General features: G+C 41.6%; 1 protein-coding gene across 1 annotated transcript in view; it reads right to left on the reverse strand.

The window, feature by feature from the left end:
- Positions 1-5,183: 5,183 nt before the first annotated feature.
- MPPED1 (metallophosphoesterase domain containing 1) overlaps positions 5,184-15,547 on the reverse strand; it is a 94,812-nt gene continuing 84,448 nt past the window's right edge. The window contains exon 8 of the mRNA XM_073316715.1: positions 5,184-7,486. Within this exon, the coding sequence (XP_073172816.1) occupies positions 7,446-7,486 (41 nt within the window). The 3' untranslated portion in view covers positions 5,184-7,445. The remainder of the gene's footprint in view (positions 7,487-15,547) is intronic.

Consider the following 15,547-nt stretch of genomic DNA (forward strand, 5'->3'; position numbering starts at 1 on the left):
AATGGGTACATTCTCTCAGTAACCATTAGATCAGTACATCTCTTTGTGGCATCTTGGATGTGTTCTCTGCCGCCCAGTCCTTTTCACTGATTTACTGAAGAGCTCTATGTCACCACGATATGTGGTTGTTTTCCATGTTTCTTTGCTTTCCTTCAAATCAAAAATAATTTTTTAAAAAAGGGAAAGAAACATCTCAAAGAACAAGTTCTACATTTATAAGTGAGTCTCTTCACAGTCATTGTCTAGAAAGTGATCTGTGGTAGGATGTTTGAATGAAGGCATAAAAGGTGCAAACATGTTCTATACCTAACATTTTTCATGCATTTATAGCAACATCTTAAAAGAAGCTGGTAAAGTAGCATCAAAGACTTCAATACAAAGCAGAGTAACTACTAACTGGGAATAATGCACATCCAAACAATTTCTCTTTCTTATTGCTGGTGAACTTGCCAGCCATTACTATGGGTCTGATCTGAAGACTGTTGAAGTCAGCTGAAAGATTCCCACTGACTTTAATGGGCTTTGAAACAGGCCTTATCTGAGGAAATACTTACTCTCATTTGAAACTTCAAAGAAGATGTTTGGTGGATTTTAAATAAAAAGTGTTAATGAGACTTGGGGTTGTTGGGCTTTGGTGATTTTGGTTCTTGATCTCTAATGTCAATATGATCTGTATTTTGTTTATCATACACACTTCAGGAACACTTGTTATATATACACAAGGAATTATACTTGAAAATTGATACACTTGAAATAGTAACACAAAGGATGCTTTGTTACATTTTCTTTGAAAAGTATTTGCCACATATAAATCCATACATCAGAACTGCATTTAGTGCTTAGGTATATGACTAGAATGATGTAAGGGGTTCTCTTCTACCAACCCAATGTGCAAAAGTTCCAAGTTCCATTTACAGGTAATTTATACGGATTCACATAAATAAAAAAATCTAAAATCCATTTCACCTTTTTATGTTTAATTTTATTCTGAAAACTGCTCAAGACATTCCTTTTTTATGAATATTTTCCACACTTAATGTACATCAGTCAATGAAATTCAAATGCAATATACCCATACTGAGTTCTGTTATTTCTATGCTGTTTGCAGTTGTAAAAGAATTAATTTTCACCAAACTTACTATTTGGAATATACCTAAACAAAATATAATAAAAATCAAAACTTGACATAATTCTTTTGGAAGTAGGGATGTTTCTTTATTGATATATTACTTACTAATAAGAAAAGAAAAAAACCTAGAAGTTCAGTAAATTTTCTTTCGAGTTCCTATGATGGGAGTGTGATAATTTGGTCCGATTTTAGATCAAAAGCAATACGAACATTTCCATCTCTTTGCTACATTATGGCATGCAGCGCAGCTACTGTGATTCATGTCGGAGACAGGATTCATCTCCTTGCTTCCAATCATCTCAGGATCTGTGTTGTCTTTGGGAGAAATGGCTCCGGGAGGGGGCGTCTCAGGATTTCTTGACACTTTATGCCAGTATATTTTTCATTAGTGCTACTGGCAGGAAAATCAGACTCAACAACTCCAAAGGGATTAAAGAACAATCTTTTTGCTGTAAAAACAAATCAAATCATGCTGGTTTTTTTAGTGAGTTCTTAAAGGCATGGATGGCATTTGCCAACTGTTTATCCAACCTCAAAAACAAACTGAATTTCCACTGCCAGCATTTTGAAATAATCTGGGTAAACTGCTACATACATAAACTTTGCGATAGAAGAGGGTTTGCTTTCTTTGATGTTTTTTTGCAACTGTTATCAGTAAACAATGGTCAGTCATTCAGCAATGATTGGCTGGCACCGATTCCATTTGTTTTCGCTAAGAGATAGATAATGTCAATGAAATTGAACACTATCCTGTGATGATGGTCTCCTGCTGCTACATGTAAATGCTGAGGCAAAGCTGAAGCAGTTATGAAAATAAATGTCAAGGCGAAGCTCAGAAATTTATTTTCAAAGCAGAAGGACATTGATCCTGTGCCTGTTACAATAGCTTTACTTCTTTTAGGCCATCAGCTGTCACTCTAACAGCACCAGTACTGGCCTGATAATGCTACACCGATTGCTCCCAGTGCTGTTACAGACCTGCCGTATTGACTTACCGAGGTATGTTTCAGCCAGCCAGAGTAGCTTGTCCATTGTAATGAGTTTTTTTTAAGTATACTCCTCTATAAAATACAAACCAGTTTGTAGGCTGAAGTTTTAGGGCTTGAGTCTGACTGTAGCTGTGCCTTAGAAGAGCATCTACGGCACAATTCCCTCTGTTCCTCCCTTGCTCTTCGGTGGATAGGAACTTGTGATGGCCTATACCAATAGTCAACTACCACCTCCTGCCCTGCTCTCTGTGTTGCACCACTCACTCTCATGAGTGATTGGAAGGTATGGAACAAAGGCTCCACCCATTCCCTTCCCCTTCCCTCCCAGTTTTCCTTCTCTAGTGAGGGAATAAGCAGGTGAGTAGCTGCATTTGCACCCACCCAGGTAATCTGCATAGGCATGGTAGGGTTCTTACTCATACTTGCTTGGGCACATGGTCCAAGTCACAGTCTAGCCTGTAATATTTACCTTGCAATGGATGGCCATCCAGCATCTGATTGGATGAAGAAACCATGATGCGCTAAGTGCTCTGAAGTGCTTAAGGTAAGTCAACGATGCCCATTTCAGTTAGTGGGGCTGATGTGCTCTTTGACAGCCCCTTTTGGACTTGTGTACTCCAGGATCTTTTTGGAAATCTCCCACCGTTGCAGGTGCAGCTCCACCTGGCAGCAAATCTGCGAATGTCAGTGTAGCCCAAGCTCAGGCAGCTGCTGGTGTTTTCACCCCCATGATGTCTAGCCTTGCTCAGACAGGCCTAGCTAACATGGCACCAGTCTGTACTAATACTGCACCGCTGCTGGTCCAAGGGCAGGAGACTTTCAAAAAAGGAAAGGCTTGGATGGACAGAGCCTTTGAGGCTTGTCCAGGAAGAACATGAAGCTGCAATTCAGGTTTAAAGCAAATAGAAGATTTTAAAATTTCCAGGCCCTATGCACAGAGTTTGACTCTTCCACACTGAGTCCCTTCCTAGACCATCCAAGACGACTTGCTGTAGTCTCTCTCTGCTGCTCTCGAACTGGACAGAGAAGGTGTGCTAGAAACTGATAGGAATTCCTTTCTCCAGCCAGCAGGTGAATGTACCAGCTCTGCAATACAGTTTTAATATCAATGTGGGTTTTAATTTTTCCTCATTTTGATTTCACAAATTATCTGAAGGAGGCTGAAGTGACTGAAATCATAACCAGTGCAAAGGAGAGTAGTCAGACCATTGTTAAACTACTCATCCATCCACCAGATACCTCCCGATGGGTTCTGCTATCAGCTAAATACAGGCTGAGGCATCAAATGCAGAGAAAAGACTCATGCATTGGAGCATCTGAAGGGGATTGGTCTCTGCTTATTCAAGACTACTACAGAGGAGGAAAATGTATTTAGATATACTTCAATAAACCAAACCCCAAATATAGATTCAAGGGCTGAGTGTGCTCAATAGTCATCTGCTCTCACAAGGGAAAATTCACCCCTCTGTTAGCCGACAGTACAAGGAGTCAGATTCTCAGCAAGTGTATATCACTATTGCTCTGTTAAAGCCAATGGAATTACATCAGTTTACACAAACTAAGCATTTTTAAGGCCTATGCAGCTCTAAGTGGGAACATAGCCATCATCCTGCCCAGTAGTGAATTTCACACACAGTAAGAGTCCAGCGGTGCAGTATCACCCTCAGCCAGGTTTCCTAACTAGCCTGCCAAGCTGAGCTTTGCATTCCCCTGCCTTTTGCTTTTCCTGACTCAAGGGAGCCTTTAAATCAAGAATTTTAACTGTAAACATCTGTTCCTCATTAGCACTTCCTCAAGTTTACCTGCACGGCTCTGCTTCTTTATAAACCCTGACCTCAGGCCAGGTTGCTGCTATTATAAATAGGGGCCTGAGCAGCAAGGGAATAGTTTTAATGGCTATTATTTTTAGATGGATATGGGGCTTCTGCGTCCTTCTTTTAGACCAGTACCTTAGTGAACGATAGGAAGGCTACCTGAAGGAAAATATAGGCAAGCAAGGATGGTTTTCTGGGCTGATAGAAGGGAAATAGGAAATTGGGGATGGGGAAAAAGCAGGAGAAGGGAATTCACACAATCCATGCTGATCACCCATTTCTCTCTTACCGCATTAGCTTTTATTTAATTTTAATTCTAAAGGCTTAGCCTGAAGCCTGCCTTATAAGGACAGAGAAGGAGATACAGCATGTTAAAATCTTGTAGCTGGAACACCGCCATTTCAATTCTGTTTGATTAAAGTACTGAGGTGAGCTAATATATACACAATTACTGGTTTTAGCTGCCTGATCTACATTGGGTCACAAGTTGTAAAGAAAGCGCCAAATACTGCAGACTGAAAATCAAATAAAAAAAAAATTTTTAAAGAAAATCTTTGAGTTTCTAAATTTTTCTATGCCAAAAGCTGTCATGCAATAGAATTAGCATTATTATGCTGTGAAAAAAGACATAAAAGGAATGTTGTATTATATCAATACTTAAAATATGCAAATATGATGTCTTCACAACGCCCCAAAATTATGCTTGGCATGAATTCGTAGCAACAATACAAATATCGTCATCTTCAAATAATCAGGTATAACATGTTGCTCAAGCAGCTGTAAAAACAACCTCCTCACAGTTCCAGAAGCACCCATGCACTGTTAGCACTGTTCAAGCAGATTCCATCTTTGGATGCAGGTAGTTTTAAATAGGAATAGAAAGACAGGGACAACAAAAACAAAACCCAGTTAATATCAACAAGTATTGAGGTCAGCTTTTCGTGGAACTGCTGCATATTTAACCTGATTTAGAAAGCAAGCTGCTAACGTGTGCATATATACAGAACCATCAAAGAGCTTGAGTCTTCGTTGTCCCATAATGGATTATCGTTAGTTCAGAATTTAAGTGGATGGCTCAGCTAGCTGGTGAAATCCTCTTGCAGTGTTATGGTTTCTTTGCAAGGTACTGGGTGTGTTTTAAATGCTATGTAGCAGGAGCCAAGTGGATACTAGATTGATTTGGTCTGAATTTGCCAATTAGTGAGCCTGTTTGCAGCATCAGCCAATTAGGCGGCTGGCTGGGGATGGATCCATAGCACTGATGCCCCGTTGGCTAATGGCAGTGTTGTTAAACCCAGAGATCAAAAATCAGAAGAGAAATCAAGATAAACACACAAGATTTATTATTTCCAACCTAAAATGTACACACAACCTGCTCCCAGTGCACGCCCCCGCCCATCCCAGCAATGTTCATCATGGGACCAATGACAGCAGCCTTGATTCCCGAAAAGAACAAGAAACTTGCAGAAAGCATACCAGGGACAGAGAGTGCTGCACTCCTTGATTTCCTGCCAGCCAGCACTATGGTACTGCAGCCTTGGCTGGCCCATTGCAGAGCTCTCTGGTTTTTAAAGCCAGGTTTGCGAGGGAGTGAACCAGACAGCTTACTTTTACAATGTAAAAGGCAAATACTTTCTCCTTTTTTAAGCATTAATTCATGTTGCTGAGTGTGCCCTGAGTGTGCACACCTCCGTGTATAGAGAGGCTGGCAATGCCGTAAGAAAATTATATTTCTACATGGAAAACTATTTGCCTGTAAAGGGAGTGTCTGGGTTCTACAGCCAGGATTAGTTAATCTGCCTCAGGTTAAGGGAAAGCAGGGGATTTTTGGTATCTTTCTTGCATCTCTTGCTACTGCCTTCCCAGGCACCGCTTCCCTTTCTGTAGAGCAACAGAGAGCTAGCTTGTGTGTAGTGATCACAGCACTGAGTAAAGGGTGACAGGGAACAGCCTCATGTGAGACCAGGTGGAGATTATGCCATTAGGGTGTTCCCTTTTAAGGGATGAGCTGCCATAAGGCTACTCAAAACAAGCAGTCGGAAATGCCTATTTTTCATTGCTATTACTTGAGGAAGTGGCACCTCCTCTGATGACTGACAACACTAGCCATCTCACTTTGGTGTGAAAAATACATCCAGAGGGAGAGATTCACTGCTTACCACCAGGCTGGCCAAATTCATCCCTGACACGACTCTTTTGAACTCAGTAGTGTTAGGTACATCAAAGCTGAATTCAGCCATATGTGTCAAGGACCTCCACTTCGCGATTTTGACAGAGATCTAGTCCCTGGTTCCTATTGCTTTTAAAGTCTAACACTCTGTCTTGACCTTGCATTTCAGTCTTATCTTGTCATTGCTTGATAGCTGTCAGTGGTCTCTTCCTTTCTTGTTTAGATGTAGCATTGTCAATTCTGGAGGTTAAGGTCTGGCAGGATTTCTATACCTTGCTCCTTCAGTTATATGGATCATGTGTCCAGTGGCTGCAGTCCAATGTGTTTTGAGTTTTGCTTTATCTAGTATTGTCTTATTACCACACTTAGAGATTGGTTACAATAAAAAATAAACTATGAAAAAATAAGATAACACAATATGCAGTTGTGCTGTAAATATGCTTTCACACCCACTTTCAGTGAAAATATGTTTATGGGGCTTGATTCTGATCTCATTAAAACATCAATGTACTGTAACTCCATTGACTTCAGTGGGTTTACCCCAATACATCTGAGATTGGAATCAGGCCCACAAATTTGATTTTCTTTCTGTTGAAATCCGTTTCTCAGAAAGTAGCTGCTCTTTCTGCTCAAACTAGCACAAGAAGGGAAAGCTGATTTTACCTCAGGAACAATGCATCTTTCTCTGTACCCTATACTCAGTTCCCATCTTTTTAATCTCAGACATTAGACTAGATGTTGAAACTGTTCTAATTACCATTTTTAATTTGCATTTTAATTGCCTGTCAGGGTGTAAAATGACATGGTTAGGTAAGAGAACATTTTGCTTAGTGGTTTGAAGTACCTTGGGGTTTGGGTGGGGGAATAGATTGATCTACAATGGTCACCCTTAAAAACTTTCCAGTTTTGTTTTTGGTAAGTAAGTGCCTGATGCAAAACCCAGTGAAATAAGTTGAGAGATTCCAATTAACTTTAAAGGGCTTTAAATCAGACCCTTACTAAGTTTATTTCAGTATACAATATTTCCTATACATAGTGTCCATAGGGAATAGTGCAGATTGAGGTACCATATTACTTATCAAAGGCCATCGACTACTTTAAGGAATCACTGAATAACTTCTAAAACAGAATTCTGCTCAATAGAATGAATCTTTTTCCTTGTTATACAGCTAGTATCCAACTGTTGATGTCACTTGTTTTCCATCAAAGGCTAAATCAAAATGCCACTGTTTAACCAAACAAAAACCAACACCTCACCTGTCTGACTCTCTTAAAAACATAAAACCTCATCTCCTTGATTAACATGAGGGTGCTCATCCGGGCCATGCTGCAGAGTTGATTTTTCACTTTGAAGATCTGTTCCTTTGGATGGCTAAAATGCCTTCTGGAAAACAGCAACAAAAATAAAACTAGCAGGTAGCGTATCTTCAGGCATAATGAGACACAGTCTTTCATTAAAAAATGATCAGAGTATTTTCTTCTAGAAAGAATGCCATTTCCCTGCTTTGCCAGGAGAAGCAATGCTCCAGTATGTCAAATAGCTCTCGAGTTATCCAACCACAATTAGAAAACGAAAGTTTGCAGAGAGAAACGGAGCTATTATTGAAAAAGTTCCTAAAAGTTGCTTAACCTCCAGTCGGAAAAGCCAACACAGTGGCTGAGTATGTACAGTTTATTACACGCTGGGCTTAAAAGACCACATTCTCAAATGTATTTAGGCACTTGACTCCCATTAAATCAATGGAAGCTAAGTGCCTAGATATCTCTGAGGATCTGGGCCAAAGTCCTTGGATGAAATCCTGGCATCACTGAACTCAATGGCAAAACTTCCATTGACTTCAGTGGGACCAAGATGTCACACAATGTATTTTTCTTCACAATAGGTTTGATTCTGCTTTCGCATACCTTATGTATACTGAAAAAACTCTCCATTGAAGTCCATGGAGTTACAAGTTATAAGGAGTTATAAGCAGGCTCAGTGGTTTACTAAGTATAGAGGGAGCCTTTAGGTTGTGTTAGCATTTGTGCAAACTTGGGCCATAAAACCGGCAATCACCAAGAGCCAAACCTTGCAGCTTCACTGACAGGAGTAGCCCTTACTCATGGGAATAGTTCCACAGTCTTCAGCAGGACTACTTGTGAGTGCAGGACACAGGACTAGAAACTGATGCTAAATACTGGTTTACACTATGTGATGTCTAGAAAAGTGGGTGCCTTTGAAGCTAAAAAGAACTATTTTCAGGAAAATTGCCTTATTTTCCTTACTAACAAAAAGACACTTCTCTTTCTTATTTTTGACTGTGTGTGGGCTGTGATTTCTCTGATGAACTGAGTTAGACAATTTTAGAGGTTAACCACACAATTATAGACCACAACCACTGTTAATAATGTGGATGTGGTGACTATCAAGACAATAGTGCACTTAAAAGGACACTATCATTTTTAGCTTAGAAACAGAAATGGAGCCAAAAAGCAGAAAACAATGTAACAGCCAGTTCTGTCAAGTCATTTGGTTTATACACTTTGTTAGTCTTGGATTTGTGATTTTTTTTTTATTATTACTACTATTATATGAAACTCAAGTTTGGAATTTCCTTTTTTTTTTTTATCCCACCAGTTTTGTCAATTTTTCCATCGAGCGAATATTGATTTTGAGCTGGATTTAATATGGCTGCTTTGACTTAACAAAAACTTTCCATAGCTTTAGCCCTAGCACAATCTGCTTGCTTGCACCACTGGATCGGTGACTCACCTCAGCATAACTGTGGGAACAGCATCATTAGCTTTTGCTGCTGCTCAGACTTTAGAAAGCTGACCCCTCCCTCACCTTAAAATATGAAACCATTGCACAACCCTTGCAAACTTTTCACTAAAGGCCTACCCAAACCTTAGCATCATAATAAAATTTGTCCTTAAATGTTTGTGAGTTAAGAATTGTTGGAGACATGCAATGTTATTGTTTAAAACTGAAACAAAACGTCCGTGTTCTATAATACTATTGTAAATTTGGAAAGTGATTTGTTGTAATGGGTAAGTGGCCACATTAATGTGACCCGCAGTCTGTTAGTGGGATGGATGAGCTTATTGATGTAGGTCCAGAATAGATGGTGAAGATCTTGATAATGTGACACTTCCTCTCCATTCGTACATGCTGTTGATGAGCAGTGAAATGGTTCACAGGACTGACATTTTTCAGGGCAGCGACTATCTACTAGTTTCTGTTTGTACAGTTCGATCCTGGATCTTGGTTGGTCCAGAGGCACTACTGTTACACATAGGATGAATCACATTGGCATCTGAGTTAGCATGCATTGAAATGAAGGGGGGCAGTTCACACCTTGGAGGCCTTGGGTCAGGCTCTCTGTAAACTCAGGTATACATTGCTGCATTGACTACACTCATCTTGAGGGTTTGGTTTGCAACCATAACAGCTAGTGATTAAAAGAAAAGAAAAGAAAACCAAGATTCTGGTCTGTCCGCATCTCTTCGCCCCTGTGCCAGTCCTTTGCACCCTCCCCAAGTGGTCAGGCTCTGTATTTTGGGACAGCAGAAAGAGAACAAATGATAGTGACTAATAGCGGAGCACCATCTTTCATCCCATCCACAAAGAACCCAAATTGTCTTTTAAATAACTGCATCAATTGTACTGGTCAAACATGGCTTAAGTGTGACTAAAGTGGACATAGCCTTGTGCTGGCCCTGTATAGGTATAAATTGCACTCCAAACCAATCCCACATCCTTGCCCCTCACTTAAGGTTGCTATCTGGCCAGGTTTTCCCACGATCATCCTTTTCCGAGGTAGCGGTCCCAGGAAATCTATGAGGGTGCAGTATGTCCAGCTTTATGGACAGCAGCTGGGTGGTCCGCTGACACTGGGGAATCCTCTGTGTGCTGGAAGGTAAGAATCGGTGCCACTCTATGCCACCTCCCCGCATTCCAGGGGTAGGGGAACTTCCTGGCTGGGCTAGTGGCATGGCCAGAAGATGGAGGGGCATGGATAGAGAGCACAGCCCTCCAAGATCTCCAACTGGCAGTCTGTTGTAGCTGTCTGAGAGCAGGCCTGAAACTTAGACGTAGTTTTCTTCCCCATCATTATGATTGGGGCATCTGGCCTATAATTCTTTTTTAAATGTTTACAAAAAATATAGATTTGCATTCATGTACAGTGTTTTGGGGACAATACAGCTCCCATGCTTTCTAGACACCACACCCCCTATTTAAACATTCAGTAATCTTTTTAGAAGGCAGGTATTTTTCTAAAAATCTCCTTGGCACTGTTCATGAGCGTAATGTAATAACAGCTTTCCTGTTTTAAATGATGACCGATACCATAATTAAGTTACCAAGAGCTTTTCAACTGATTGCCAAAGAAGTAAATTGGACTTTTTAAACACACTAAACCTAACTTTAAGAGTAAGCATGTGACATGAACTATTGTTATTCAGCCCCACGGAGCCATTTTCGCAAACCATTACCCATGATCTTAGTTACATCCTTCCACTCGCTAGTGTTTCTCAGTGTCATTTCATCCTGAACACATTTCACAGAGCATGGCACCTATAGCTGTGCAGCCGGGAATAACCCACCACAAATCCCTGCTTCTTTCCACAAGTTGAGCCTGATGTAAATTCTGACATTTTGAAATGAATGAGCTGTAGGAGTACAATCGTATTGAAATGATTATGCTTAATATGCCCAGTGTCATTAAAATAAATGTGTATTTTTCCAAGAAAGCCAAACATGGGGAAATTACACACTGGGGGTAGCTGTCTGGAGACCTTAGCAGCGAAAAAGGCAATGTCTTGGCAACAGGAATGATGTGTGGTCCCTCACTTTGTGTGTTCCAGCAGTGCTAAGGAGTTGGGGAGCTGCCGTCACAGGTGTGCAATCTGCTGATTGTAGGGGCCAGTTTGGGCAGTGCCGTTTGTGCTGACACTGGTGGGGGGGCGGCTGCTGAGTGAACTGGCCGTGATGCCTCATGGGAGGGTTTGAGACTGAAGCTTTTGTCTGCATAAATACCAGATTCTCTTTCCCAGTGTGGCTCTGGCCACGTGCCTACAGCCCGTGTGGTAAGACCCACTGGTGAACGCGTTCATGATCCTGCAGGTTGTGAGTACATTCAGTCGTCTTTGTGGCCTTTGCTTTGTAACTTCTCATTGCCTAGGAGAGGTGCTTTGTGGTTTTAGTTCAACCAGAGGTTTTCGTAAACCTGCAGCACGTACTGCCTGCATTAGCTTGTGACATACTCAGAAGCGGAGGCCTGAGTTTGTCAAAGGTGTGACGTCAGTGGAGATACACCAAGGAGGAACTTGAGCCATGGGTTGTGAACGATTCAGGTTCCATCGCTCAAAGCTGTTGAATGGCCGGTAATGGAGAGGGCAGGTCACTGCATTATTGCACTCTCTGCAATGCAGTGTGAGTCATGCTGGTAGCTGTACAAGGTGACGGACAGTGACAAGAAGGCCTGGGATGTGCTGAGCAGAGAAGTCTGTGACAAAAGGAAAACAGTCTGCCTCTGACAGCCTTTAAAAGTAGCTGTTCATTTGGTTTAAAATCAGGCAGCAGATGTCAGTCACAGTGACTGTGCTATGCAAATGTGCTACAAAACAATGCAATAAATACAAACATGGGTGTGATTCCCTACTGCAGTTAGACTGCTTTATGCTGGTTAACTTCACTGGTTCTGAGGTATCTGGCCCAAGGTGTTTTGGTGGGAGGTAAAGTTTGCAAAGTCTATGAAACCCTGAGTTACAACAGCATCAACCTACTGGGGTGGCATATTATGTGCTTTAGATTAGAATATTCTTTTAAACTGACTTTTCAATCCGCACATAAAAGGCAAGACTTAATGCCGTGCAGCTGGAAGGCAAGGCAAGGCTGGAGCCTACCAATTTGTTGTGTTCATTGCTTGTATCTGTGGAGACACTGCTATTTAGCTGAAATGGAAAATGGAAGTGATGTAGTAATTTATCTGTTTGGTCATATGCTGGATTGTTTTGTTTTTTGTTTTTTTTTAATCACAGGACCCAAGTGCACATTCAGGTAACCCAGCTATAAACCTAGGGTGGCCAATGGATTGATCCCACATTTACCCCAGTGCAACTGCGGGAAAATTTAGGCTCCAGCATACCCACACAGGCCCGCCTACATGTTCCCATTGTAATCTAAGATGACACATTTCCATTTCTAGTGGCTAGATCCTAGTCCCTGCTATGACCCGTCTACACTGTGGTGGTGGACCTCTGTTGTAGTGCTTCGCTGTTTCCATTTACAGCCCCTGGGGTAGGAGGTCTGTTGAGGGGGTGGTCACAAGCACGAGGCTTGCCAGGCTGCTGCTGCACAATGGCTGATTCCCACTTGGCCAAACAACCCCCCATCTGAGTAGCCCTGAGGCTGCTCTAAGTGTGCTGGAGCTGAACTGGTGTAAAGGTGACATAAGGCATGTTTGGCTTTCTTCTCCTTTGGTCCAGCACTGACTGGTACTTGGCTGTTCCTGAGGATCAGAGCCTTACTTCTTTTTTTTTTTTTTAATTATTCCTTTCCTTTTGATACAGGCATCAGCTTAATGTTAATATTAAGTTTGTTGCAGCATTTTTATATTCTCCAGGATTTTCCCATAAGTGAGCTCACCTTCCCCAAGCTGCACATTAATATCAACAAAGCAGAAAGCATTTTTAAAAAAACCCTCTGTAATGCTAGTAAGTGAAATACCCACCCCGACCTGCCCATGTCATTAATTCCCATCATTGTTCTACATAAACCATGCAATTAGGCTGGAAAAAAAGCCATTGCATCACCGCATGCAATAACTGACACTAAGTTCTCTGTGAGCAAGAAATCTGTTATTTTCAGCTGACAGGAAACAGCTTGTCAGTTAATGTTAAGCAGGCACGATTGCACTGGATTAGTGCAAAATGGTTTGGTGCATGGAAACAGTGTTCCATTAGCTTAGCTGATATTAAGTGGGGTTAACTACCATGTGCACAGTTTTAACCCTCCCAGGGCTGCATAGTTTCTGTAAAGGAAAATCCTGCCTTTTCAATCTACTCAATTTTTTTGAGCATGTCCAAAAAGTAGTGGGTAAGAGAGGCCTGGTTTATATAATTATGTGGACATTTGCAAAGGTTTTGACAAAGTCCCTTGCAAAAGGGGCAATTCATGAGGGGAGAGGCCAAAGTACTGTCATCAGTTAGAGATTGGCAAAGATACAGAAAACAAAGAGTAGAAGTAAATGGTCAACTTAGAACACAGCCAAAGGCTAACACTGGAATGCCTCCCAACTTTCTATACTGGGCCCAGGAGTTGTTTAATACAGGTATTAAAGGAGATGAATGGATAGTTGGCTAAACCTGAAGGTGACATAAAATGTTTGATGTTAGTGAAGACTTCAGAGGGTCCAAACAAAACTAGATGAATGGGCAATGTGCCAACCACCATGGAACCTGAAGGGAGGAGCACAGGTTGCAGGAGGGAAGAGTTTGGAGGAGGCACCAGGAAGTCAGTCTTTGTGTACATGGCTAGAATGCTACTTCAGATACAACATCTCTGAAAATAGTTCTCTTAATAAAGAACTATTTTACGAGTCCTTTCATGTTATTACCTAGCATATAGTACTATGGAAGGTGGTGGCTGTCAGTCTAGTGAGATCTACAGCAAGGGACAGTGTAGTAACAAACAAAACACCTAGAAAGAGAGCAAAAAAGCAGCATGGAGAGAGACAGACACTGGGAATGCTGGATTTTCAGACAAAACACCTTGCACATGCATGGAAGCAAGAATTGAATCGATATACAGAGCTGACCATGGGAGATAAGAGAAAACGAAGGACAATAAGTGAGACTCTGTTACCAGGAATAATGCCCAAAACAATGGAATGGCTGATAAAAGTATTTCATGAGTTCTGTCCCCCCAGACAGAATGAGACTGTAAACAGAAAACTGGTATTCTTACCCCAAACCAAAAAGCCGAAGAAGAGATACTTTCATTACAGAGCTGAGGACTCTTCCATCTACATGTAACGTTGGAAACATTAAAGATTCCCTTATTAGAGAGAGGATTTTTATCTTACAGAAGAGATGGTTGAGAGGAACAGAGCTCGCCCTGGAGAAATGCCTCCAAATGGCAAGGGCAGCTGAACTGGATCAAAACCATAACAGCTGATAATGCAGAACAAGAACATAGGCTCAAGCTAAAGGAATCCAAGAAGCAGGGCAGAGACTGAGTGAGAATACAGGCATTATGGTACGGTGTATGCTCTGTGGAAAGCAACACTAAAGGCAGAAAAAGGAATGCCCATCTTATGGGTAGCAGTATTTTATGTTCCAGTGGTGCAGCTACCCCTCAAAGAAACAAGCAGCAGTTCACACAATGACTGAGGATGTGAAGATTTCCAATGAAGACCAGGATATCTGCAGTGAGCTGTCAGATCCGGAGATGCTTAATATACATGCACTGCTAAATGAAGGCTGCCAGCCATTCAAATAGTATATTTGCAACGATGCTATTATATCAACAGCCAGTTCAGTCCCAGATGGATTGTGGAGTCAGCTGCAATGCAATCCCAGCAAACAATGATAATTAGCAATATTAGACTGGAGAAATATGACCAGGTGCTGGTGATGTACGATAAAACCATTCTGAGGCCAGTGGGCAAATGCAAGCTGTCAGTAAGAAACCCATGAAACAAGAGACATTATCACCTGGAGTTTATAGTAGGCAGCAGGGCCAATGCAAGCTATGCATTTGATAGTAGTATGGTACCACAATATCCTGAACGTGAGAGAAGGGAGAACAGTCACCATGGGCCATGTCCAGAATATAAGGACATATTTTGAGGAGATGGACACCTAGAGGGCAAGTGAAGTTAGAAGTAGCCCCTCCCCCCCCCAGCCTGTGAGCCTACCAGAACGTAGAGTTCCATTAGCCCTGCTGGAACTGCTGAAGAAGGAACTGGCGAGTCTGCAAAGAAGAGACATCATTACAACCATAGAAACTAGTGCAGAATGGATAAGAAGCCTAATAGTACTGGGAAAACCTGCCGATAACATGAACAATCCTCATAGACCAAAAGGCACTGAACAGAGCATTGAAAAGAAGTCATTACCAGTGATTAAGAACATACTACCCAATTTATCCAGGGCAAAAGTGGTCACTGTTTGTGATGTCAAGAATGGGGTCTGGCATATTGAGCAAGATGAGCTATCCAGCCATTTGACAACCTTTGTCACATCTTCTGGCAGAACAACTGGATATGAATGCCTCTGAGCATCAGTCCAGCCCCAGAGGTGTTCCAGTGGGCACAAGAGGAATTTCCAGGCATCAGAACTGTAGCTGAGAACATACTTATTGTAGGAGAAAGAGATGTCAAAAAAGAAGCAATACAGGACCATGATACCAAGCTGGGGCAACTTTTAAATGGGAGCTGTGAGCAGAATATTAGTCTGA

This window comes from Lepidochelys kempii, chromosome 1 (assembly GCF_965140265.1).
Source record: "Lepidochelys kempii isolate rLepKem1 chromosome 1, rLepKem1.hap2, whole genome shotgun sequence".
NCBI lineage: Eukaryota > Metazoa > Chordata > Testudines > Cheloniidae > Lepidochelys > Lepidochelys kempii.